Source organism: Emys orbicularis, chromosome 1 (assembly GCF_028017835.1).
Source record: "Emys orbicularis isolate rEmyOrb1 chromosome 1, rEmyOrb1.hap1, whole genome shotgun sequence".
In the NCBI taxonomy this organism is placed as follows: Eukaryota; Metazoa; Chordata; order Testudines; family Emydidae; genus Emys; species Emys orbicularis.
In genome coordinates this window covers 210,125,336-210,153,100 of record NC_088683.1, presented here as the reverse complement: position 1 = coordinate 210,153,100, position 27,765 = coordinate 210,125,336, and the positions used below count along the sequence as shown (strand labels likewise).

General features: G+C 42.5%; 1 protein-coding gene across 1 annotated transcript; it reads right to left on the bottom strand.

Moving 5' to 3' along the window:
- Window positions 1-31: 31 nt before the first annotated feature.
- Window positions 32-27,614, bottom strand: RRP1B (ribosomal RNA processing 1B). Its single transcript, XM_065412103.1, has 16 exons — window positions 27,420-27,614; window positions 22,756-22,838; window positions 21,240-21,297; window positions 20,342-20,427; window positions 19,026-19,087; window positions 14,415-14,544; window positions 12,424-12,488; window positions 11,689-11,855; window positions 10,868-10,959; window positions 9,219-9,316; window positions 8,461-8,480; window positions 7,836-7,964; window positions 6,075-6,820; window positions 3,737-3,883; window positions 2,275-2,341; window positions 32-219 (listed from the first exon to the last, which is right to left on the bottom strand). Exons 1-16 carry the CDS (start codon window positions 27,556-27,558, stop codon window positions 32-34), a joined length of 2,277 nt encoding a protein of 758 aa, XP_065268175.1. The 5' UTR covers window positions 27,559-27,614.
- Window positions 27,615-27,765: the final 151 nt, after the last annotated feature.

The window sequence follows — 27,765 nt, the reverse complement described above, 5'->3', positions numbered from 1 at the left end:
CGTGTACAAAAGTAGGCCACTCTGAGTTGGCTTAAAAGAAGTCCATAGCGGTTGGTCTCTTCTTAGCTGGTGTTACAAATGATTTCTTCATCTGGGGCTCTGCTGTGGGTGTACCAGGTGACTTCAGCACCCCATGGGGAGGCTTTTGTTCGGGGTTGAAAGCCACCCGGGAGGCTCCTTCTGGGCTCACTAAGATACTTTTGTCTGTCTTTTTAAATTCTGTCAAATAAAAATTAAAGGACAAAGTTATTAGAGATCCAGACACAGAGATTTAGGCAGTTCCACAGTTCCCTGATTGCTCTGGCACCCAAATGGGTACCAAGGAAATCTGCCATTAATGCACGAGATCCAGGCTGTTAGCAAAAATCAAAAACCTAAGATTTGCGGGATGGGGTATGGAAGAGGTCAGCCTGAATCTCCAGCTCCTGATGGTGCCTTATCACTCTCTCTTTAGGTTGTGCTACCACCTCCAGCTGTAACCCATGGACTGACCGGTGGTACCCAGAGAGAACTGGCTGGCCATGTGGTGCAACTCTCCTTGTTACCAGATCCTCTATTGTGTTAAAAGCCAGCTAAATACTTTCCTCATATTCCTGCAGTTGCCAGTTATTCCACGATTGTAAGTGGGAGGCAAGGTGCCCACAAAACAATCTCTCTGTAAAGATGCAATTGAGACTGAGAGCCCCTGATCTAGGTTTCTTAACAAACTTTACATCTTCTCATTGAAAGGAAGGAAGGGAACAAGCACTATTCATACTGTTTAAATCCCATGGTCCTAGCGGTTGATGACCATTGCTGGCAGTAGGGTTTAAGATGGTTTATGAGCACACACACTTACTGTGGTAAAATATACAGAGTCTGCTACTCCAGTGCTGAAATAATAAGATGTGATCTACATCTTAGAGAGGGATGAAAAGGTAAGAAAATGGATACCTTGCCTTATTACATTAGAAATCAATTTCAATTTTATACACATCAATATGTCCCCAAGAAAAGCATGAACATGTAAGAGTTCGTGTGTGGGGATACTTATTTGTTAATATCATGGTCAGTACAGGCAGCCAAAGTAAAACTGGAATTTTTCTGTAATAATGGCGATTCCCCTGCCTTGGAGCATGGACCGTCAGCGTTTCACAGATGTTTCTATTGGGAGGCAGAACGAAGCAGTGGGGAATTTGAAGACAAGGAGCTTCACAGAAATGTCAGACTGGACAGAACTTCAATAGGTCATCTAGTCCAATCCTTCCGCAGTGCAGGGGATTAAGTATTACCTAGACCATCCCTGACAGGTGTTCGTCATTGGAGGTTTTTAAGAACAGGTTTGACAGAGATTTCACAACCTCCCTAGGTAATTTGTTCCAGTGCTTAACTATTAGGAAATTGTTCCTAATGTTTAACCTAAATTTCCCCTGCTGCAATGTAAGCCCATTACGTCTTGTCCTGACCTCAGTGGAACAGGAGAACAATTTATCACCCTTCTCTTTAAAACAGCCTTTTATGAACTTGAACACTGTTATCATATCCCCATCAGTCTTCTCTACTCCAAACTAAACAAACACAATTTTTTCAATCTTTCCTCATAGCTCATGTTTTCTAGAACCTTTAATCATTTTTGTTGCTCTTCTCTGGACTTTCTCCAATTTGTCCACATCTTTCCTGAAGAGTGGAGTCCAAAACTGGACACAGTACTCCAGTTGAGGTCTTCTCAGTGCTGAGTAGAGTGGAAGAATTACTTGTCATATCTTGCTTACAACACTCCTGCTAATATATCCCAGAATGATCTTTGATTTTTCTGCAACAGTGTTACAGTGACAACTCATATTTAGTTTGTGATCCAATATAACCCCCAGATCCCTTTCTGCAGTACTCCCTCCTAAGCAATTTCCCATTTTGTATTTGTGCAATTGATTACTCCTCCCTAAGTGGAGTACTTTGCATTTGATCCTTATTGAATTTCATCCTTTTTCTCCAGTTTATCAATTTGAATTCTAACCCTGCCCTCCAAAGCACTTGCAACTGCTCCCAGCTTGGTATCGTCTGCAAACTTTATAAGTGTGCTCTCTATACTATTATCCAAATAATTTATAAGGATATTGAATAGAACCGGACACAGGACAGATCCATGCAGGACCCTACTTGATATGCCCGTCCAGCTTGACTGTGAACCATTGATAACTAATTTTTAAGAATGGTTTTCCAACCAGTTGTCCACCCACCTTATAGTAGGTTCGTGTAGGATATATTTCCTTAATTTAGGAGACACATTAAACTCACCTGCAGTCATGTTCTTATTCAATCCAAAGGTGACTTTTTTGGAGCTGGAACATTGCAGCTTGTTTAACTACAGAATAAAATGAAGATGGCAAATAAAGATTGATTTGAGGCAACATTACGTCTGTTTCCCTGCTGGAACTCTGAGGAGTCCCAGTTTCTTCCCTTGTTGTAGATACCCTCCCCACCTTAAAGGCCTAGGCATAGCAGCCTTTGCTTAGCAGCCACCATCGTAATGGACAAGAAGGAATGATCTTTCTTAAAGTTGACTAGATAGCTCGCCAACAATCGAGAAGATTGTCTTTCCTCCCAGATGTTAAGTACGCTGGCCTCACAGCACTCTTAGCCCACCGAGCTACGAGGGTGTTACAAAGCATAATTTTAATAGGGCTTAGAAAGATTGAGAGAAAGTTTAAGAGGCTTATATGGAAACAAGTTGGCGGTTTCAGAAGACCTCTTCTGTTACAAGCTTCCATGAAAAGAAAGAACTGCAAAAAACGTAGAGCCCATCTGTAAGAGCAATAATTATTTGTTCTTTTATTATTCTCAAAATAATGTAAACCCTCAAAACTACACTTTAGACAAGAGGGATTTCTTTTAAACAATGAAAGATGTCACCATCCCAATTTGTCAGCCTTAGGAAATATGCCTGAATCAGCTTACACTACTCAAGTGGTTTGTTTGGTTATTTTATTTTTTTAAATTATTTTTAAATAATTTTTAGGCAGATTAGGTGTCGAGAAGATTAGTGCAGTTTATTGGGGGAGAAGGGGGCAGGGGAGACTAAAGTGGTGGCAGAGTTTGGTTAGACATAGACAGAGGCTTCACTTTCCACCTTACCCCCTGAAGAGGAAGACAACCACCAGCAAGAGCAACCCAGATAGACGACGTTGCAACTGTGGGGATGATCATTCTAATCAACTCAGATGGCAGATAATCCAGCCACATACAAGCAACAAGTTACATAATATTACTTTTGAAGAGTTTAAACTGCTCACATTGACAGCTTTGCTTTTGTGTGGGGGGGGGAGGGGAGAGGAAATATATGTATATAGATTAAATTATTGAATGGACAATTAAAAACCCCATGGCAATCACAACTCTATCTGCTGAGGAACTCCAGGCCCGTTTTCATTGAGGTTAGGGTTCCCAAACTTTTATCAAGTATGAACAGTGCTGAGAATTTGTCAGGAGCCTCAGGGCCACATCTAGTTTGCACAGGATGGAGCAGACAACAGCTGCCCTTCCACAGTCATAGATGCTGCCTATGGAGACTATAGGTCCCAGCAAAACTAGATTGAGACACTGGTGTGATCCAGATGGAGTATCACAGGCTGAGACCCACATCTGGGCAAGCTGCCCTCTGTTTTCAGATGCGGGTGGCCATGAGCCACGTCATGGAGTTCCGTGAGCCATACTAAAGGCAACCCCCCAATTTTGGCAGACCAAATCAGGGTCACTTTACCTGCATGGAGGCTCTGGTTGAAGAGAGGCTGCCTTTGGCTTTCCTGAAGAACACCGGCTTTGGTAAAGTTGTTTTTTCAAATTTCACAAAGTCATCCCCTGTCTTTGCCTTCTTTTTCTTTAATGGAGTGAGAGTGCCACCAACCTCCTATGAGGGGAAAAATAAAACAAAAGTTTACTCAGCGTGAGAAAGAGCAGCAGCTAACTGAGAAATAGAGGGTGCTAGGGTTAGTGCTAGCCATTTGCCAGTGGTGGCCATAGTTAAACAATGGTCACTCGTCATGAATGAATGCTAGTTTGTGGTCACTTGTTAGTCCCCTGGTTAACATTTGCCGCCATTACAAAAATGCCTCATAAGTTTGCATGATTGGAAGTCTCTGTTCAAGAAAGGTCAGCGCTGGAATAGCAAGACTGTTGAATGGGAAGAAGAGGTGCATTGATGGAGTTCTGGAAGGTGAAGGGAACTTGTAAGTTCCCTGTCAGGGTCCAGATAATGGCATCATTTTCAGGAGCACAAGGTTCCCCTACTCCCTTCTATGTCCATCTGGGAGCTCTGAAGCTTTCCCCTTTCCCTCTGCCCCACTAGGGTCAAGGATTACATGGGATTGCTTTTGGGTCCGTTTAACTCTACTCCTTTAGCTGGATGGACAGAGATGTGGACAGGATGCTACTGAGAAATACAAAGCATGCTTTCCTCTCTAGGGACTGAATATGCGAACAATACATTTTAGCCTGGGGACCAAGAAAGCTACCAGGAACGAAACCAAAGTCTCTTGCAGAGCACTGGCCACTGAGTGGCTGCCCTCTCCTCATAGACAAACTGAGTAATGTTAGTTTAGATTATTTTAAAAATATACAAATAAATAAAAGGAGGGGGAGATCAGAGGGGTCCCTTTTAAACACAATCTGAATCTCATGGCCACTGGGACTAGAACTAATAAAATTATGCTCCACTTTAAACAATGCAGAAGTCTTAGCTTCCCAATTTTAGCAGGCAAACTGTGAAGCAATTCTGAACATTCCTGGTTTTGCCCTTTCCTGTTCTTTTATGATGTATAGAGTTAGCTTCTTCCGATTCTCAAAATTTTTCATGCTTGGGAAACCAAGACTCAAAACATCTCCAACTCCTCTCTGCTGGAAGCAGGGCAATTTGCAATTCAGGATACAGCTTTGCGGGACATCATTCTTGAGTTCTAACCTCCTCCATCAAAGACAGAGAAGTGAGAACTTGATATTACACAATTTAAAACAAGATTTTAAAAAAGGGGAATCCGTCTTTGTACATCATAAAGGAGTGAAGCAGTATTTAGTTTTGCACCAGAGATAGGTTTAAAGATCCAATATTTTGCAAACTCTCCAATGGCAGAAATGTGAGATTTGCAATTTGGAAATGCCAATTTCCAATACTATCACGAAGCACTCACTCTCTGAACACATAGCCATTTAAAAAAAATGATCACAGTATTACGTATAAAAAGCTCTGGAAACTTTCTAACAGTATCATATGTATGAGTTATTAGTCCTCCAAGGACTATACCGTTAGTCCTCATCTATACACAAATTTGCACAGGTTTAACTAAAGATGTGTATTAAAACTTGTTTAAATTGGTGTGTAACCAAGGCATACACAGTACTTAAGTAGCCTGGTTTTTAAGGCAGTGGAACAAAGAACGTGCATAAATGTTTACAGAATAGTTTCCTTTGAACCATAGCAAAGACAAAATGAATGGTGTGAGGTGCAAAACTTGGACTAAAATGTTTGAAATACATCAGTAAACAAAATGAAAATATATAACTTATAAATATTCAATAATTTTCATTAAGGAAAAAACTCTGAATATTTCAAGGAAAAACTGCCAGGATTCCTGCAGTGTTGTCTAAGTCATAACCTGCAAAGTATTTTTGGACCCTAAATGCTTTCTAAATTCAGGCTGCCTCCACTTACCCACAAGGGAGGGTGTAGGGGACAAAAACCAAAATGACCATAAATTATTGCAAGGAACAACAATTGCTGCATCAGAGATGGCCTCCTGGCCAAGAACAAGTTGAGCACAGCATTGGATGCAATGCCCTCCTTCCAAGAATTTGGCCCATTCACACAAGTAGTCATGGAAGCACTACGAGCAATGAAAGTCCCCACCTTAGATTCAGATCCATGACATTCCTGGGTGGTGAAATATACACATGAGACCCTCCCACTCCCTTAATTCCCAATTGATATTGTTATCCCTTGACAAGGGGAATTTAATGCATGTAAAAAAACATCCCATAAACCACTCAGCACATACTGAATTCAAACAAGCCTCACAGGCAAAAGACAATTAGAGCCCTCTGCTTACACTCTTTTTGCTTTTCTTGCATGCAGCCTCAAGAACTCCCTTCACTTCAACAGAGTTTATCACCTCCTTGATCTTCCTCTTCTTTTTCAGGGATGGTGGTTTCTGGTTTGAGACCCTGAGCCCATCTAAACTGCCCAACTTAGGTTTTTTCTTCAATTTGACTCTTTGGGGCAGTGTGGATTCAGAGTCCCCTTCTCCTGTAAGGCTATTCTGCAAGCTTTCCTGTTCTGACTGCAGAGCAGCCTGTTCAGATAAGCCATTGAGTAAGACAGTCCTCATTTTCTGTTTCTTTTTCACCATCTTGGTAGTAGTTACAGTGGCACAGTCACTGCCATCCCACAGGGCATTGGCATTAGCTGGTCCATTTTGAGATACAGGTTTTACATGAACCTTCTGCAGTTTTGTGTTCTTTTTCTTGAGTTGTCTCCTTTTAGTCTGCATTACGTCAGTCCGAGCATCCTGTGCACAGTTGTCACCATCTCCTTCGCTGCCAGTTACGCCAATTCCAGTCTCAGTTGCCTCTTTGTCTAGAGATTTGTTTTTTCTTTTTCTTTTACTAGTTTCTGGTGCTCTGCCCTTGTTGGGTTCTTTGGGTCCAACTGCATCAGGTACCCCCTCTTCACTTCTCCCATCAGCTGTGCTGGAGTCTGCAATTTGACAGTCCCTCTTCTTCCGCCTCTTCCTCTTCTTCTGGAGTCCTGATGCATCATCTTCCTCTGTACTTGATGCCTCTTTTCCATCCTTCTCTGCAAGGAGGCAAAATCAGAAAGCAGCAACATTCAACCCAAATATAAAATGAAAAGACAACTGCAATAGAGGAGTTGCTTTCCTTACATCCCTAAATCTTTACTGCATGTACGGCCACAGAGTCCATATCATTTTTTCCAGGCCTATTAATGCTTTTCTTGCCTTTTTTCATGTTACTGCTGGGTTGCCAGCAGTTGCCCATGAGTAGTTCTAATGTAGTAATATCTCCACCCCGTCAAGGTGCTCTCTCTTGGAGGCCTTCCTGATGGTAAACCCATTAAAAGGCAGCTCATGTGTCAGCTGACTCTGGTAGATTTTCTTGAAGAACATTAAGCTTGTAGCAATGTAAATGCAAACCCTGATGGTAGAAACAGCTGTAAAGCCTCCTAGATAGCTTATTTCCATTCCTCTCTTCCAGACATTCCCCCTAATGGCTTATGTTCTAATGGCATTCCTCTTTCAAGGGGACAGAGATGTTCTTGCTTTCACAGTAAATACCAATAGTACTGCTTGACTGGGTAAAGGCAAAGCACAGCTTCTTCCCAATCTGCCGCATATTGGGTGAAATCCTAGCTCCACTGACGTCAATGGCAAAATTCAATGAGATCAAGATTTCAGCCTTTACCCTTCATTGCAATGAGACTCAGAAATGGTAAATCCCAAGCAACTGCTCACTTAAAACAATCTCAGCCTGTTATATTGCCAGGCCACACTAGGTATGTCTGTTCTGCAGCTGGGAGCAAGCCTCCCAGCTTGGGTAGACAAACTTGTACTAGCAGGGTTTGAACTAGCGTGCTAAAAAGAGAAGTGTGAGCACTGCAGCTCAGTCTCTCAAGCCCACCGGACCCCCTAGGCTTGAGAACCAGAGTCTCAGTGAACCACACATCTATTTCTAGCATGAGCCCTGCTAGCCTGAGTCCATCTACACAGACTAGGAGACTCACTCACCGCTGCAGTGTAGACATACCTACGGACTGGTGAGAGTGGTCTCACTTCCCTAGCTTTGCCTCCTACCTTTCTCTTTTTCCAGCTTGGCTTTCTCCATGGATTTGACAACTTTTTTCTTTCGCCTGCCCCTACTGAATGTATCGTCATCTTCATCTGTAGAAACATCTTCAGGGAAATCATCTTGTGGGAAGATTCCTGTTGAGTAAAAAGTCTGATGAGACGTCTGAAAATACCCCCTTTCCCCCCCCAAGTAGTTTCTGTGTTCACATACAGCAAAAGGGGCACAAACACTGATTCCCCACTCCACTTGTCTATCAGTACGTTTAAAGCACTGCAAAGAAATGTGCACAGAAGTGTGCGGTTTCTTCATTATTCTGAATCAAACTGATCATGTTTCTCACTTAAGAAGCAAAGCATTTGAATAAAAAGGCAAGACCTCAGCTTATAAAATTACAATGCTGCCCCAAGTTGTGAAGCATTAGATATGGGGACCTGACCTCCTTTGTGAATCTGAGCAAGTTATACCTCCTAATGAGAAAACCACATCACAGCAATAACCTCTGAAACTAATATCCTTAAAACATAAGTAAAAACAGCACACAAAGACAACATTCACTGCAAATCTACACTGAGAACAGGATGAATCATTTAGCAGAATAAAAGTGCTTCTTTTTTGATGCTCAATTCTCACCTTCTGCTAGGTCCTGGAACCTGAAAAAGTAAAAAAAAAAAAAAAAAGTCTTACTGTTACAATATTTGACTGAAATGTCACCACGTTACTGCATTTATGATGCACACGTCCCACTTTTGAGGAAAGCATAATACATCGGAGGGCTAGAAAAGGCCAGCTCGCCAAGAGATCTGCCTCAGAACTCCAGCAACTCAAAGCCAAACTACTGAAGAAGTCTTAGCAAGAGTGCGATTTAACACCGCCGCTCCCCTCCCCCCGCAGTTTGAGCACAGTGCTGTTCAAATACTGCATAATTTAAGCAAGGGTGGAGTAATCTGCGAAGTGAAGGCGTGGAAGCCTGATCACTTGAAATACTTAGAACTATACAAGACAAAGCGCTTGACAATGCAACGCAGGGAACAATCCTAAACTGGTACGAAGTACAGACAAGACAACTCAAGTCCCTTCCAACTCTAGTGTCTAGGAATCTGTGAAAAAACACAAAATCAAAACCAAAATCGGTCTCAGACCCATACATATATCCGTGTCTGACAGAGATTTTGTACTCATATTACCACATACTGTAAGCAACGTCTTCTTTCTAAGATATCTGGGCCAAGTAGGAATGTACTGGACAGTAAATTCACTGCAGAAACACTTTCATTAAAAGGATGGCAATCTCTTGATGTGGACACTAGCAGTAGAGGGGGTTGGGGAAACAGAATGTCAAGTCTATTTAGACAAATCATCATACAGAGCTTTGTTTCAAGAGAACTCACTTTTTGACCAATTTGTACAGACGTTTTCTGTTAAAGGCAGGTGTATTTTTTCTGCTGGCCAATTCAAAGAGTCTGTCAGCAACAGCTTTGTAGTTAAACTGCCAAAAGAAAGCAAGCACAATACAGTATCTTTGTTAGGCTATCATACTGAACCGCCAAGTATAGCTGTTGTTATAAATACTTCAAGCAGCATATGCTTTTTACTACTTCCAATTCCTTCCACTACACTTGATCTCTGCCAAGATTCAACCCCCGAATGCACATGCTAGCTTTATGAATGGGTTTTGTCTGACTACATAACAATGGGAGAAACCAGGTAGGTGAGGTAATATCTTATTGGACCCACTTCTGTTGGTCGAAGAGACAACCTAAGAGCTCTGTGTAGCTTGAACACTTGTGTCTTCCACCAAGAGAAGTTGGTCCAATAAAAGATACAACCTTATCCACCTGGTCTCTCTCATACCCTGGGATAAACATGGCTACAAAAACACTACATTACAATGAAGCATTCAAATAATATTTTTTCAGAACACTTCTAACCTGGACTCTCATTCAGAAGGAAAAAGCAAACAAATAAATGTGCAACATTCTAGTCCCTGCTTAAGAGCCATAGCCCAACACAGGAACATGAGGCATCTCTGTTGTAGCATAATCCTGGATCCCAGCAGTTTGTTCCAACAAGTTCATAAGATCTGTCACGCGTTTTAGTGCCCAGCCCCATCTCCTATGTACCCTCCCACCCTATCACTTGTGCTGTCAACATCAATAAGGGATATGCTGACTCCTGGGACAGACAGAACACAATATGCTTTTAGCAACTTTTTTGGTACCTCTTGAGCAGGGCCGGCTCTAACTTTTTTGCCGCCCCAAGCAAAAAAGCCGTAACACCTCCCCCCCTCAAGCGCCGCCCCGCCGAAACACCCCCCCCGAGCGCCGCGCCGCCGAAACACTCCCCCCGAGCGCCGCCGAAACAAAAACAACAAAAAAAAACCTTGAGCGCCGCCCCGCCGAACCAAAAAAAAAACAAAAAAACCCGAGCGCCCCCCTGCCCCCCCGCGATTGGCCGCCCCTTACAAGGTGTTGCCCCAAGCACGTGCTTGGTCGGCTGGTGCCTGGAGCCGGCCCTGCTCTTGAGGTGAAAGGGGGGGAAAAGGGGGCAGGGGAGAGAGAAGAAAAAGAATTTGGCACATGTACGTCTCTTTTGTCATTTGTTTTGTAACCTACTCACAAGAAATATGTTATTAATATGACACTCAGCTGAAGACATTTAGGGTATGTCTACACTGTAATTAAAAACCCATGGCTGGCCCGTGCCAGCTCACAGGGGCTCGTGGGGCTGTTTAATTGTGGTGGGGATGTTCCAGCTTGGGCTGTACCCTGAGCTCTGGGACCCTCCCGCCTTGCAGGTCCTACGGCCCAGGCTTCAGCCCAAGCCCAGAAGTCTACACTGCAATTAAACAGCCCTGCAGCCTGACTCAGCTGGTCTGGGCCAGCCACAAGATTTTACTTGCAGTGTAGACATACCCTAAGAGATGTGTACCTTATTATTCGACTGGTGATGTCTCCACTATCCACTAAGTGACAAATAAAAAAGGCCTAGGATTATTCATGGGGATATCATGTTAACATGAAGGAAGCAAGGCACAAACCTGGAGAACAGGACCAATGTTTTCATCAGCATTTTCAGAAAGGTCCTCTTGCACTTCAATGCCCAGTGCAGATTTTTTTGATAAACGTTTGTCTGTTATTACACAAAAAAGATTTTAAAGATCAGTCGGAAAGAATGGGGGAAAGCGCTGTCCAGTACAGTAGAATAAGAGGAGTACTTGAGCCATGAAACTCTCCCCCCAGGCAGGGAGATGGGATGCAGGTATCATTTAGCATATGAGCATAGGGCTGAGTCAGGAGACCTTGATATTTTTCCTTCCTCTAGCACAGACATTCTGTGTTACCTTCGGAAACTAATGCAGATGCTCTACACCTCAGTTACCTGCTCTTTATATTGGGAATGATACATACCCATTTATATCCAAGCATTTTAGTTCTAAGGATGAAAAAGCAATTCAGAACAGCAGTATTGTTTCTGGGTCTTTGAAATGACCATCCCCATAGTAGAAGAAATAGCTTGGAGCAATTCCCTCCTAGAGCATTGCCACAAAATACTAGTTTTTGGACAGTCCTGGGTTCTCTACGGCTGTTGCTGTAAGTAGACTGAAATGTGGAACTGTATGGCCTGGTATATAAAGGGAGCACTAAGATGTTTGTAATTGACTAGTATATGGTTACTTTGTCTACTAGATCACCCGAAGAGAACAGAAGCAAGATTTGCTGTTCCTGTATCACCTGCGTGCCCTAAGTTGGCTGAGAGTAGGAATGATATTTTTAAGAGGTGGGATACATATTTGGATCTTGTCAATAGTTACCGTATTGCTTTAAAGTCTGGGCTAAATTTTCATCACTTCTTCCTCACCTTTGGTCACTAGTGGCTCCTTGTTTTCAGCTTCATCTCCCTCGGACAGCTCAACATCGCCATCGCAGCTTGTTTTCAATTCTTTCATTAGATCTTCAATGGCAAAAGGGGACTGATCCACAATGGCTTCAAAGATACCCCGGGCTACTGCCTGCATCAGGTGACGACTGTATTATATAAAAAAGGATGAGAGTGGGAGGGAACACACGCAGAGTGTTAAAAGCCCCTTTTCCTTCCCATTTACATTTAAAACACTTTGAAGACGGTGAGAGAGAGAGAGAGAGAGAGATGCATCTAACTTTGGGGAAAAAAGTCACCAATTACTTAAACAAGTTGCTTAACTCCAAACAGATTTTCCAGTTTCGTATTTGGTTCTTCCAATGTTATAGCCTGGAGAATTTGCTTGGTTTATTAATTAATATTTTATATTCCAATAGTACCAGATCAGAGTCAGGGCTCTGTTGTGTTAGGTACTCTATAAACACAGGTATAGATGGTTCCTATATTTACACACCCACTTCACTTATGGTTTTCAGGAACATAAAGGTGAGTTAAGCTAGCCACAAAGGCCTGCCCAGGCAGTTGTTTCTCTATGACCTGAACTTTATTATGTTCTTTGTTTTGCTTCAGTCCATTTGTTTATTATCTTTTGAAATGGCATTTCAAGAACTTCCTAGATCTTAGACTAAATAAATAAATAAAATGGAAAATCCAATATTCATCCATCAAACTTACTCTTTAGATTTGGCAGCAATTTTGCAGAATGGTTCAATAAACTTGAGATTCTGGTCTGCTGTGAGCTATGAGATTAGGAGACAGAAAGACTTAGTATAGTAGAGCAGGCAGGTCGAGTAACTCATTGTAGATTGTGAGGTAGGAGATCTTTCTAAGAGGCTACACGCCAGCACTTTTCATTGTTTTCCCCCCAGTAAAATTGACACGAGTAACACTTCAGCACCACCACCGAGATATTTGATAGACGCACTATAGAAATAGAGTGCTTTGTACACATCGATTTATTAAACTGCACAATATGCACTTGATCCTCAATTCACAGATGGCGAAATGAGACAGAGGAAAAAGTTAAGTGAGTCAGCCGAAGGTCACAAAGGAAGTCTGCAGCACACTAAACCCTGGGTGTCTTCTGACTTGCAGACCTTAACCTAAAGACCATCAAACAAAATAGTAATGAACAATAAGATCTGATCCCTTTGCTAAGCTCAACATAGGAATATAGGCTGAGACTTTCAAAGCAGTCTAGGGGATTTACACACATCTTTCATTACAATTAATCTAAATCCCTTAGGGTACGTCTATACTTACCTCCGGGTCCGGCGGTAAGCAATCGATCTTCTGGGATCGATTTATCGCGTCTTGTCTAGACGCGATAAATGGATCCCGGATCGATCCCGGAAATGCTCGCCGTCGACGCCGGTACTCCTGCTCCGCGAGAGGAGTACGCGGAGTCGACGGGGGAGCCTGCCTGCCGCGTGTGGACCCGCGGTAAGTTCGAACTAAGATAGTTCGACTTCAGCTACGTGAATAACGTAGCTGAAGTTGCGTATCTTAGTTCGAAGTGGGGGGTTAGTGTGGACCAGCCCTTAGACTGTTTTGAAAGTCTCAGTCATAGGCCATATGAACCGTATGCAATTCTGGGGCTGGAGGAACTGTTGCTGAATTAGAGCCCTGATTGTAGACACTGTCCCCTGCTACAGAAGCTCCCCCCCACACACACTTCCTACACCTGCCAACAGAATTGCCTGCTGGGCCACCCATTGCATTCTGCTGTCTCTTCTTTAGAGAGCACTGCTACAAAACTGCTAATAAGAACATCTTGTCTGTTAAAGAGAAAATAGTTACCAGGAGGGCATCTGCCAGCAGCACCACATATGGACTAGCAAAGCGAAGGCTACGAATTAGTATATTGGGGCTGCAGGGACTCCTCCCTAGCAGGCTAAGAAGAACGACATTATGGGGAGGGATTTCAAGTAGTAATGAAATGGTCAGCAGAATTCAGATTCCTGCAGCAGAATTCCACAGCAGGTGCTGTAGAATCAGACTTTAGACTGCTGCAAAATTCTGCTGCTTTGCAATAGCCAGTAAGACTTAAGTAAGAGAGAGGAAGGTCTATACTGAAAGAGATAACAGGCAAACTAAATTAAAGATATTGCTGGTACCTGGCAAATTGTGTATTTTGTTCTTTATGGGGCAGTCTATCAAAATGCACATGTCTGAATCCAGTAGTGCCCAAGTCATTGAAGACAGTTTTAAAATTATATTTCTGAATCTCTACAACATGTGGTTAAACGGTCAGGTCAAGTATGGGCTCAAAGTGAATTTTTATAAAAGAAAAGAGTGATGAGAATTTTAAAAATCCCAACAGAAACAATACTTGGGTTTTCTTTTTTCCCCCCAAAGAAAAAAGAGGAGGGAATCAAAATCAAAAAGATTCCCTCATTATATTTACAATCTAAAATTGGACCAATTGTAGCAGAGTGTGAGAATTGGAAAGTGACCAATCTACGTTCCTTGTCCAAGCTCGGAGAAATGCAAAACTTAGCAGCATAAATAGTGATAAGGAAACAGGATTTCAGAAATGTCTTCAGTGTTAATGAGTTTATATTTAAAACAATTAAATATAAATAAACGAGGATTTAAAAACACTGATAAGAGATGGTTGTATAATACAGCAATAATAATCACAAAGAGAATTATGTGTTTTCTACCTCCTTGGCTCCAGCTTTAGCCAGTTCTTCCAGATAGATGTCAATAAAATGGAATTTTATCCCATTGGGAGCATTACTTTCTGGGTGTATGACTTCCTTCATTAGCAGATGCAGAAATGGCTCAATCAGACTGGGGAAGAAAAAAAAAAAAAAAGGCAAGCAGGATACATAAATTTAAAAGTCTGGGTTTAGTTTGCTTTTTTTACCAACTACTAAAAGGTGGCTTTTTGACACTTGTCAGAAATAAAGAAAATATTCAGAGAAGTCCAGTCATAATTTTTACTGCTTAAAAAAATTGTTATTGTCAGAGTTTCCTGAGGTCAGAATATTGTTTGCCGGCAGTAAGGAAATCCACTCAACACAAGTGATTATAGTGGAGTTGCAACTCTATTATAGTTAAGGTTTAGTCTCTTTTTTCGTTTAAAAGACTATTCTAAGTGCTTGAGAATCCATATGCCGACTCAGAATGCCTTGAAATTTACTGTGTCTCATGGTGGTGAGGGGGTCCAGATTTGGGGTCATTTGAGCCAGGGGTTCCCATGATACAACTCCCCCTAAAACACCCGCAGCATTTTACAAAATAATCTAGCTCTTCTAATTTTGTGTGCACACCTGGAGCTCAGGCTATGGCTCTAGTCCTCTCCAAAAACTGATCTCAGCTGCTCAGAATTGATCTTACCTAGTGTCTGGCTCCCATTGCCCCTTTGGGAGTGTTATACTGAAGTTATTTAGGATTAGTTTAGGAACTTGGGGTTGGATCGTCAGTAGCTCGAGGCAAAGAGAAATGCACACGCCCTGCAAAACTAGGGCCCCTTAAAAGCAAAAGGGTTTCCACTCAGCCTGCTGTCAGGATAATTGAGTGGCTCCAGGAGATATGCTGCGATCACTGAATCTCAACAACACCCAGGCACTGGGTGTTCGAGCCTTTTCCTTGGCAGCTATCAAAGTATGTATGTTGTCCTTGCTCTAAGCCTAGGCTTTTCTTGGAAGTTTCTTCCCCTCTGAAACCAACATTTCTGGTTTAAGAGAGATTTTGAAATCCACATACAGACGGATTTTATTATATAAGTACTGTGGCAAGATGGCTGATGTTAGCATGGTGGGTCCTGCGCTTTTCTTGGCGGGGCGGGGGGGAGGGGCACTAAGATGCTACCCCTTGCCCCTGCTCTTGGGCGCCGAGGTCCCAGCTAGTGGCCCGGGAAGGTGGTAGAGGAGGGAAGCAGGGGAGGGGTCTGGGTTTGCTCCTCACTCTGAGCCCCAGACCCTCTCAACCCCTGTGGGTTCTTACCCTCTTCCCCCTTGGGTGGGGTACCTTCGGTCCTTAGACGCTGGAGAAGGAAGTCTCTTTCCCCTGCTGGAGCAGGGTCTCCCTTACTTTGGTTCTCTGGTCTTTCAACTCTCACAGCACACCTCCAAGCTCCAGTCCTCTCTCCTTCCTCCTCCTCCCCTGACTCCCTGAAGCAGGGGGTTTTATTAGGTTCCTGACAGGGCCTTAATTGACTACAGGTGCTTCAATTAACCTGTAGCAGCCCTCCCTAGTCTACAGGGACCCACGCCTTAATTAGTCTAGGGCAGGGATTGGCAACCTTTGGCCCACGGCCCGCCAGGGTAAGCCCCCTGGCGGGCCGGGACGGTTTGTTTACCTTCCGCGTCCACAGGTTTGGCCGATCACAGCTCCCACTGGCTGCGGTTCGCCGCTCCAGGCCAATTAGGGCTGTGGGAAGCGGTGCGGGACGAGGGACTTGTTGGCCGCCGCTTCCCGCAGCCCCCATTGGCCTGGGGCAGCGAACCGTGGCCAGTGGGAGCCGCGATTGGCTGAACCTGCGGACGCGGCAGGTAAACAAACCGGTTCGGCCCGCCAGGGGGCTTACCCTGGCAGGCCGCGTGCCAAAGGTTGCCGATCCCTGGCCTAGGGCTTATATATTCCCCCTCTACCATTCTCCCACTGCTCCCTGGCCCTCCTGTATCACAATACCGTCAAAGAAATTGGCATTAATCAAAAGGAAGAGGACAGACTCTAAGAAGCAATTGGGATACTGTAAACATCCTGAACAATGGTACTGAGTATGAGCAAAGGAAAGCAAGTCCCTAGGTCCTCATACACAGCACCCCTAACGTGAACTGCTCATAACATTTTCAGAGTCTTATACCTTGGTTGATGCAGTGGTAAGGACTAAAGGGGGAGGCGGAGGCGTCGTAGCAGTGAGGGGGGTGCTGGAGCAGTGCAGGGATCGTGGGGGCTGGGGAGGGTGTAGGGTAAAGAATGTCAAGTGCACTTATACTTATTTCTCTGGAAACCAGGAAATATGAAGTTACAATACACAACATACCCACAACACAACCTTAATTCTGTGCCCTGGAGCTAGCAATATTACTGTGAAGGATTCAGTAGCATCGTGCCACAATAAATAGATAAGGAGAACTAAAAGAACGCAGCATTGTTGGTGCTGTGTTCCACAGATTTGCACATCCAGCATTTATCTGCATGCACTCCAGTTGTGTTGCCCGTGTTACGTGTAGCTGTACCAAATAGTGGAGGGATTACTTGGAGCATCTTGGCAAAGCTGTGATTGTGATATGAGAAAAGGAGCATATGTCCCTTGAAGGATCAAACATTTCTCAATTCAGCACTCAGTTCTGAGGATTGTATCAGCAGAAGTGCAGAAGGATCTTGCTATCAGGATGATCAGCAATCTGGTGCCCTATGTGGCAGTCACCAGGGCAGAGTGAGGGGTAAGTGAAGGCAATGTCTTTGAAGCAATACTTGAGCAAGGGTGAAAATATTATAACATTTAGCAAGTCTGAGATGGTTTGTGTAGATTAAAATCAGTGTAGGTAGCTCCTGTTTACTACACCTGACCTAAATCCAAGTTTTGCTTTAGCAAAGAGAAGATGTAAGATTTTATCTTACAGCGCTTGTGTACTCTGCAGCATCTGTAAGATTAGTGTGTCAGTGTGCGTGTGTGTTATTGGCATGCCTGGATATTGCTCAAAGAAAACAGAGTTAAGGGTACATGGTAGGGATGGCGTGTATCTTTTATATTTCCCGTTTTCAGAAGCTTAAGTTTCCATTACCTTAACTCTCCATTTCCTGGTTTTCAGAGAAATAAATAAAATGCACTTGACATTGTGGAAGGGCATGAGGCACCACTAGGCAACCTTTCCTCTTCTTTAATTAATAATGAGAAGTACTAGTTTTGAAAGTCATCACCACTCTAAGAGAAGGCCAATCCAGCATACTGAAGTCAGAGGTTTAGACACAGCATGGAAGTTAGACATTAGAACCACCATCTTGTTTAACAGCTTGTTGAAAATATACAAGACAGTGCATACGAAACAGGACAGACTGGACAGAGAAGTCAGTTTACAGTGAAAGACTGCTATAAGCTGCTTTTATCAAGAAATTGTCACCCCAGACAAGGAAAACGGAATTCCTAAAACATGGATAACAAGATTCCCTTTTCCAGATTTTCTGTGCTAGGACTTCATTATTATTATGCATACTTCTAAAATTCCACTGCTGGTTCTCCTGGCTGCAACGCCAAAAAGCCTGGCAACACCAGTATGCACGGGGACCACTGAATGCAAGACCTGTCATGCCATCATGCTAAAAGCCCTTATATTCAGTATGTGTACATATACTGTGATAGACCCAGACCAGTTGGGAACAGCAGAGTAGCAGAAGGGAGATATACTGGCCACTGGATAAGTAGTTTTCTGTTCCCTGAGTGACCAGAGCAGGGGCTGCTCCAGGCTAATAGACCACCTGACTCCAATTAACTGCCTCACCTGACTCTTAGCAGGTTAAGCACCTGACTCTAATTAAGGCCCCTCTGATGCTATAAAAGGGCTCACTCCAGTCAAGCCAGGGGGGAGCCAGAGGAGAGGAAGTGTGTGAGAGGAACTGGGAGCAAGAGGTGTGCAAGAAGCTGAGAGTGAGTAGGCGTACTGCTGGAGGACGGAGAAGTACAAGCGTTATCAGACATCGGGAGGAAGGTCGGGTGGTGAGGAGGCCATGGGGAAGTAGCCCAGGGAGTTGTAGGTGTCGTGCAACTGTACCAGGAGGCACTCTAAACAGCTGCAGTCCACAGGGCCCTGGGCTGAAACCCGGAGTAGAGGGCGGGCCCGGGTTCCCCCCATACCTCCCAACTCCTGATCAAACACAGGAGGAATTGACCTGGACTATAGCTTCTACCAGAGGGGAAGGTCTCTGGACTGTTTCCTGACCCACAGGTGAATCTGTGAAGCGAGCAAATCCGCCACTAAGCGCAGGACCCACCAAGGTAGAGGAGGAACTTTGTCACAATACCCATATAGCTTTTTCACAAAAGCCTTACTGTGGAATGCACGTTTAGACTAATTGCCTAGGCAAACTTGAGTGTTATCAATTACAACAAATGTTTAACTTAATAAAAAATGTAGACTTTAATCTATGTATTAACTAGATACCACAAGTGATGTGATACATAAAAGGCTTAAACAGAACAAAGAAAGCCAATGACTAAGAAGAGCCATCTAGAGAGGAAGAAGGCACGTTAAATTAAAATATTTTTGATATGGGCAAACCGTGCAACTTCTTTATTATACAATTACATCTAGCAGTTTATTTACCTTTCATCCCATCCATTTCTTTTCAGTACCTCGAAAGATTGCCTCAAAACCATGCGGATTAGCTATAAAGCAGAAGATTTGTTATATGACACTACAGTTTTCTAACTATTTGAGTCAATAAAATAGCTACTCTGACAGTCACATAGGCAGACTCTTTAGTTGAGCTTTTGATGGCCTACAAAGTTTGCTGGAAAGGTTCTTTCATGAGTACATGAGAAGTCTCTCCACTACTGGGAGATGGGGTATAGGCAGCGTGTGATCTGAAGTTCCAACAGCATCACTATTTGCGGTCATTACACTGCAAGCCAAACAAAATACAGTGACCATGGTACATCCCCCCCCGCACCGTTCTATGCTGCTCCCCCACCCCCAAAATCCTCCAAAGCAGTTAAGGTGCATTCCTCCACTTCCCCATTTACAGAAATTCCAATTTAATAAATTCAAACCAATTAAAAATGTTAACAACTTCATACTAACGTTAGTTTGTCCTGTTGTATATACATTAATTAAGAGACAGGAACACTACACATGTAACAGCCATAATAAATTAACCTCTAGGAACCTTACATTTTTGATGTTCTCAATTTGGAGTAGTTAACTTCTCAACCATAACACTACAATAATGCAAGTTTTTGAATTTAGCTTCCTTTTTTTAAGGAAATAAAAATAAAAATTGGAAGACAAAATACGAATCTGATTTTACTGTGTATTTCAATTAATAAATATTTTATGCTTAGAATATGCCTTTAAAAATTAATTTACCTCACTTCAATACTTCAATCTAATATTTCCTATACGTAGGAATCTAGTACACTGTGGTAAGTTTAACTACTATAGATGGTAACTTTTTTTGTTTTTAAATGGCACCTCCAGAAAAATCTCAAAGTAGCCTTACTTTTATTTAAATATCAATTTTGATGAGGTAGCCATTAACATGCCCTCTGGATATCATTGCAAACACTTATGCATGTGCTTAACTTTATCCGCAGGAGTAGTCCTACTGAAGTCAATGAGGAACACCCATGTGGTGTGAAGCTAAGCAAATGTATAAGCATGTGCAGGATCAGACACTTAAATAAAAATAGTGTCATGACTTCTAGACCTGCCAGGGCACCAATTAAAGGCCTATAAACAAATATGCTTTGCATTGTGTATCCTGAAACTAGCAAAATCCTTTCGCTATAACATATGCAAAGACATAAGAAGAGATGGCAACTCTCCAGTACAGCAGCATCATGCTTTGTCCGTTCAAAATATATATACCAAAAAGGAAAAAAAAAACCCCAATCCCACCACCTGAAAAAAGTTAATATTACCATGTAGTATTTATCAAGGCGCAATCTGTCTATCCCATTCCATTCACGGTTCATGGTTTGCCAAAAGGTCTGAATGAACAGGTGCTCTGCAACAGAACAAAAACAGGGAATGTGCATGTTCAACACCAATACTATTTTATGTTACTGAAAGCAGCCTAGAGAGACTACTTTTCCAACTTAATTTTTTTTCACGCTTCTCTACATACTGGTCCAGCAGTTTCAGCACCAGCCTAGAAATACATACTCAAGAGGATAGATACAATACAGACTGTAAGGTGCTCAGATACTACAGTAATAGGGAGCAAACAAGTACTTTACATAGATAGGTGTGGCAAACAGTTACAGTGACTGATCTTTGTAAAATATTAAATGCAAAATGCACATCTACGCAAGGGAGAAGAAAGCGTTGATTTTGCACTAAGTTGTACCTATACCCATTTAGGCCCTGATTCAGCAAAGCAGTTACGCACATTTTTAATACTGAATTAAGGCCTTACAGTTCAAAAACCAAGACATAAAAACAAATCAGCAGCTGAATAAGAGTGAAGTAGAAAGGCAATCTTAGGGTTTTGTGTTGTTACCCATCATTGTAATATGAGCACTTTTTATGTCAGACTGGTAATAAGCACACGTTACCATACTGCAAACAAACTTTATCAAGACAAATCTAGATACAAATAAGAACTGATTGGATTCTGAACATGTGACAGAGAGCTGCCTCATATATTGCAATCACAAACAAATCTTGGATGACAGTTGGAAAAGAACAATGACAACAAAATAAACAACAATCCTACCTGTCTCTGTTCTGGACTCTGAGACAACTGGCTAAAAGTCCCAAAATATAAAGGCACTTTGGAGAAAAATTAGAGAAAACAAAATGAAATAGTAAACTTACGAGCCTCTATATTCTGAACGACATGAATAAGTTGGGAGATAGTACTTGCTAGTTCCTCCTTAAAAATATAAAATAAAATAAAGTTAGCACCTTGTTTCAGGGTTTAGCCTCCTTCCGATCTGCAGCAAAACAACATTGGTTAATCTAAACTTTTAAATTAACTTTATACTAAAAAAATGTTGAGTTAGCAGGTATCTGAGTCCATGTTTCCACACACAGAATCTCATGTAGTTGTGGATATGACAAAGCATCGCCGAGCTTGAAAATGTTTTTTTTAACCTACATTGTCGTGCTGTGGCTGCACTTCTGTTAGTATGGATTACACATAAGAGAAGACTCAAGGATACCAAGGATCTTCTCATCTTGACAAGTCTACAAAAGAACAGCTTTCCAGCAGCAGACAAAACTAGATTATCAGGAGAATAAATGCACACCTTTGAGTTTACACATCTGTTTAAAACCTTATGGGCACTTATAATATGTAGTCCTCAATTATATGCAGCACACACTGTATTCTTTACAAAATGAATATTGGCTATACAAATGGAGATTTAAACTGTTGCAAGGAATGAAGTTACTAGGATTAGGAGTGATTTTAAGGTCAGGAATCAACATCTTCCTCTATGCTTGCATAGTGTTGAGCACAAAGCAGCACTCAAGTTTCAAAGAATCTGCAGACAATGTAAGGGAAGAAAGCTGGCACTGGATGGAGTACCACACAGCCCACTTAGAACTGACGGTAAAGGAGAAAGTTATCCAAACTTCCTGGCCAAAGTTGTTGCACTAAAAAACTAGTTACCTCAATAGAACTATTAATCTTTAGTTTCCTCTCCATCCCCAACCACCTTAAATTAAAAAAAAAAAAAGAAGGACGAGGAGCTACGCTAGAGTCTTCCAAAATTCCAAATGTGGATGACAAACTGTAAAGTTCCCTGCTCCCCCAGGATAGAAACTGTACCAATACTGACTGAAGTTGCAGAAAATTATCGTTGAAGCCAAATGGCAAGCGAAAGAAAGATTGTCTGAATCCCTCGTGACAAAGAAAAGAGTTCTCTTCTGTAGCCTGACACGAAAAAAAAAAAGGGGCAAGCAAAACTTTCAAACTGGGTTAAATCAGAGGCCAGGATATGCTGTAGTTAAAGGATTCCTACTTCGTTTACAGAGGCAACTGTGGTAGGGCATACGCAAACCAATACAATTCCAGGGGGTACATATACAAAATAAAATTATTCGAAGGAAAAGGTTTTACATTTCCCTGGAACAGGCTGCTGAAAATTCCAAGCCCAATTACACTCCCATTCAAGTAAATCTACAGGTGCCTCCTTTTAGCGAAGGACTGCCAGTTGCAATTAACTCTCCCACATGCACTTAATTCCAACTTATCCTTATGAATGAAATGTGGCAAGAGCGTTAAATTGGGTCAGCGTTGCTACCCAAAATGAAAGGGGACTACATCTTCATGGTGCATTTCAGAAGGATATCCATTATATACACAAAAACCCATTGGATGACACACCTGTAGCAGAGGTTTATCCTGCATCCACATACAGTAAAATAGTCCTTTCCATATTTTTAATAATTCTTCTTGGCTGAAGCCACCTAGAGTGCAAAAAAACAAAAAATTATGCATAAGAAAAAAAAGACACTTCCACCAAACGCTTACAAGCAGATTTCTCATTTTCCCCTCACCCTCTTCCACCCCTTTAAATTCCTTTTGGGCAAACGTTTTTTTCTCCTATTTTGAATGGAACTGAAGCGAATATGACGGTTTTGCATATGGAAAAATGTGGTTAATGCAGTGATACAGTGCCTTTAAGCCTCCAATTTGTCTCATATAAAGTATATAGTACATTAACAAGGGTTTTGAAGAAGTCAGATGGGAAAAACCTGTTAGTTCATTCTGATCCATCCCCCTGCCAGCACAGCATTGCACTAAAAGAAAACATACTATAGGGAACAAAGTCCCAGTGTTATTTTTAAGTGAGGGCATCATATTTAATTTTGCATGGAAAGGATGAGAGGGGAAGAGAAAGGCTAAGTACCAACCAGGGAGAGTAAGTGACTTTCTCTGCACTAAGAAACATGAACACCCAATCTATACATTCAGAATGGGTCTGTGTTTTGGAATCTTATTTTAATGTGGTTCAAACATTGAACTGATTTCTCAGTGGTCAGCAGTCGTGGATGGGATAAAATGATGTTAGAACGCAGATCACTGAATCACATTTAATATTTTTGAGCATGACTCAGTCCTAAACATAGATAACGAGGAGTCCTTGTGGCACCTTAGAGACTAACAAATTTATTTGGGCATAAGCTTTCGTGGGCTAAAACCCACTTCATCATATGAAGGGGTTTTAGCCCACGAAAGCTTATGCCCAAATAAATTTGTTAGTCTCTAAGGTGCCACAAGGACTCCTCGTTATTTTTGCTGATATAGACTAACATGGCTACCACTCTGAAACCTAAACATAGATAGTAATTAAGTTATTTTGATTGTAGTGAGAGTTGAACTCTTACCAATAGAAACCCCATGCACCATAATATAAAGTTATGTTTATATTAGAACAAAGTGTTTCTTTTCCTGAGCTTGCACAGCTCCTTTTTTTCTGGTTTAAAACACACTCTCCACTGTGTTTTCCTTTTAATTTGATACACTGAAGTAGCATTCCCTTTCTGTTTCGTAATCTCCTACATCAACACGGACTGTTCATTCTTTCTCCTTCCCACTGTATCTTACTACTTCTATGTACACATATTGCTAAATTTCCCTTCACCATGTTTTTAATAAAAGTTTCACTTTATATGTAGCACAAGTCAAGAGATACCTCTTAAAGGGCACCCATGTGAGTCTCTAGTTATCAGCAAAATATGGCATATTCCCTTTTTTATTAAATCAAGCTGCACAAACAAATATAATGAAAACATTTTAGTCACAAATTAAACTTGAGGTACATTACTACCTCTTTAATTGTTCAGAGTCTTTCTGATAGTACTAAAAATTCAAGAGTCTCTAATTTTGACTAGAATTTGTGCAGTTGTCTTACACGCAATTCCAAGATATGGCATGTGGACTTCTAAGAAAAGTAACTAGAATCAGTGGAGCCAGTTGAACACCTACATATTTTAGGTTCTCTATTATTAGTGATGCTAAAAATAGTGCTCAGAGCCTTTTAATTATAGCAGAGTGATACTAAGGTTTAAGATAGGATTTATCACCACAAGACTTGAGTGCTAGTTGAGCGTCCCTATCACTACTGTACCATATCAAACACACATTTCAGCCTGATCCACCAACATTTCCAAATACAGGAAATAGAAGTGGGTGAGGGAAACATGCGAAGTGCTACATGTGAGCCTTGAAAAACCATCAGGCTCAGATCGTAAGTTGTAATCAAAGGAGACTTATACTCAACATCAACATTTTAAAGCTGTGCCAGCTTCAGCCATCCAAGCAAATGTTCAGAAAAGATGGTGTTTTGTGACAATAAGATTGCCTCTTAGCTGGTATATAGTTACATGAGCAAGTTATGGGAATATCTCAGCAGGATCTGCTCCTCCAAAATCTCGACAAAATTAAACAGCTCCCTAGCAACTGTAAATGAGATGTGACTATCAAGCCAATGCATCTTCAGCAGAATTCAAGGTAGACCAACCTTCTGAAGATAAAAAATGGTCATATATAAATTAAGAATTGTTATTTGGAGTTTTACATAGATATCCGGTTATAGGTTATGTGTGGATTACAAAATAATAGTTTCGGGTTTTTGGCAGCTTCTCTGAAACACAGGTTTTGCTACTTGAAAGATTTTTTTTTCATATGGATACTGAACCTGGGTCTGCTGCTTTACACCATTTTAAGTACACTACGGTCAATAATTTACAATAGTGTAACAGAAAGAAGGTCTGAGTGTATGTTCAACCTTCATTATAGAGTCATGACTGCTGCCTCCATAATAAGGCCTGTCACAGATTATGCCAGTTGTTACATTTTGAAAAGGTCAAGGGGAACTTTTCCATGGGTAAGGAGACAGACTTTTAAAACATTTTTATTTCACAAGGGTAACATTTAGAATGCAACACTATCAATTCCTCATGCTCTTTTCCCACAGGTGGATTATTAAAATATCATCACTTCATGTGTATGTTAAAACTGAACCCCCTATATTAGTGATCATAGTGTGCATAAGATGAGGCCTGAATTAAGTTATAGGTATCTTGTAGTGAAGGGGCAGTGTTTCAGTTAGGGCGGGTACAAATAGATTGTTAGCTACAGCTCAGAAATGGCCCTTCTACAATGTGGGGGGATGTTGCCCTGGGGTATCTGCACACCTGCAGTGTAGACAGAATGACGTGTATGCAGGCCCATAACCCTCTCCTTGGATTGTGGCGAAGTCCTGGACAGAGTAAAAACATGCTTAGTCTACACTAAGGGTATGTCTTCACTACCCGCCGATCGATCCAGTGGGGATCGATTTATCGTGTCTAGTCTAGACGCGATAAATTGACCCCCGAGCGCTCTCCCGTAAACTCCTGTACTCCAGCACCGCGAGAGGCGCAAACAGAATCGACAGGGGAGCGGCAGCAGTTGACTCACTGCGGTGAAGACACCACGGTAAGTCGATCTAAGTACATCGACTTCAGCTACGTTATTCACGTAGCTGAAGTTGCGTAACTTAGATCGATTCCCCCCCCAGTGTAGAACAGGGCTAAGAGGTCAAAACAGGCCACAACATGCGTAGTGAGGTGGAAAGAGGACCTAAAATCCCTCTTTCCACTATAATTGCAGCCGAATATTAAGGCATGCAATATGGTTGTGCACCAATCTTGTTATAATATAGTCTGATATTGCTAACATTGATGGGACTGAATTCTGCCCATACTAGCTATACCAAGACATTTTCTAACAAGTTTGGTACACAGTCATATTGTAAATGGGTGCTCCCATGTACAATTGAAGTGTAGATCCTATTGAATTGTCAGGCAGAAAACATGTAACAGCTATGAATTACACCCATTCATCTCAGGGTAGGTCTATACTGCAATGGTACAGCTATGGAGCTGCACCTGTGCTGCTGTAGTGCCATAATGTAGATACTTCTGACACTGATGGAAGGAGTTTTTCTGTTGATGTGGTTAATCCATCTCTCCGCAAGGCAGTAGCCAGGTAGACAGAGGAATTCTTTTGCTCACCTAGCCGCATTTACAGTGGGGATTAGGTCAGCATACCTATAGCATTCAGGATGCAAAGTTTTACAGAGCTGACATAGCTAGGTCGATCTAATTTTTAAGCGTAGATTAGGCCTCAGTCATCCAACTAGGGTGCTTCATTTGCGAGCTCAAATGCTTGTATCCATCTGGCAACCATAACTGGGTTACATGCAGTTTCAAAACATAAATTCAATGAACAAGCTTAAAAAATTCATTCTGGTTCTAGTGATACTCCCCATTTTGAACACAGAATCTCTCTGAAACCTGTAATATTTCTAAAGCCGCAAGAAACTTAAGTGCACCCACTGTACATATGGTCCACCGAGGAAATGTGATTGTCCATGTTATAGTACTTGAAATCTCTGTGCTCTTAAGAGCTGCTAATCATCCCCTCCACACTTGTATAACTATATTTCAGGAAAAATGCTTCCTGTGGTAAAAGTCAATTAAAAATAATATAAAATAAGGACATTGGGCATACTAATCCTCCCTAGAAAAGATGGGAGTGTACAAGACATCCCACTCCCACCTGAGCAGCAGCATCGCTTACTCTCTCCTAATTTGGCCCTGCTGTACCACACACCACGTGTCAACCCCACATCTCCATTCTCAGAGGCTCCCAACAACTCCACGTGCCTCTCTCACACATTCTATGACTCCACTTCCTTTTCCTAACCCCACTGGCCCTCAGCAGTCTGCTGCCAGTGCCATTGCCAATCCCATATGCCTGCCCTACCTACCCTCATTCTCTAATGTCGATGCCTCCCATAGCACCATGTGCTTGCCTCAGCCGCTCCGACCCTTATCCCAGTCATGTGCGTCTCCTACGCCCACCGCGTCTCCGCAAAGTTGCCACTGCCCCCACTACTCGTCTCCCCTACCCACCCTGGGGCTGCCTGCCCCAGCACCACGTGCCTGTCCCACCACCACCGCCGCCGCTCAGCACCACGCGCCTCTCCCAGTCTTTACCCGCCGGGCTCTGGGTCCTGAGGCTGATGTAGCCCCGCAGCTTCTTCACCGCCCGGTCCCGGCTCCGCTTCTCGTTGGCAGCCAATCTCTGCGCGAACTGGATCTCGGGCGGCTGCACAGCAGCGGCGGCAGGAGCCATGGTCCCTGCTCCACCATCCCCCTTCGCTCCCCCTCCCTCTGCTGGGTAGAAGGCGTCCCTCCCGCCGACCCGCTGGAACCGGCTGACGCGTTCCATCGAACGCCCGCTGATTGCGTCACAATCTCTCTCTGTCGCAAAAGTTCCAGGTCTCTCCGGGGAGGGTTCTGCTCTTAAAGGGCTAGTAGTCACTTGGAAAGGTGCTTCCTC

Excerpts from the sequence above, each read along its gene's own strand:
- RRP1B (XM_065412103.1), bottom strand. The coding sequence starts at position 27,558 with ATGGCTCCTGCCGCCGCTGCTGTGCAGCCGCCCGAGATCCAGTTCGCG. Across the intron at positions 12,489-14,414 it reads CTAAAGCTGGAGCCAAGGAG|CTCACAGCAGACCAGAATCT; the intron begins GTAGAAAACACA and ends CTAATCTCATAG. Across the intron at positions 3,884-6,074 it reads GCAAGAAAAGCAAAAAGAGT|GAGGTTGGTGGCACTCTCAC; the intron begins GTAAGCAGAGGG and ends TTCCCCTCATAG.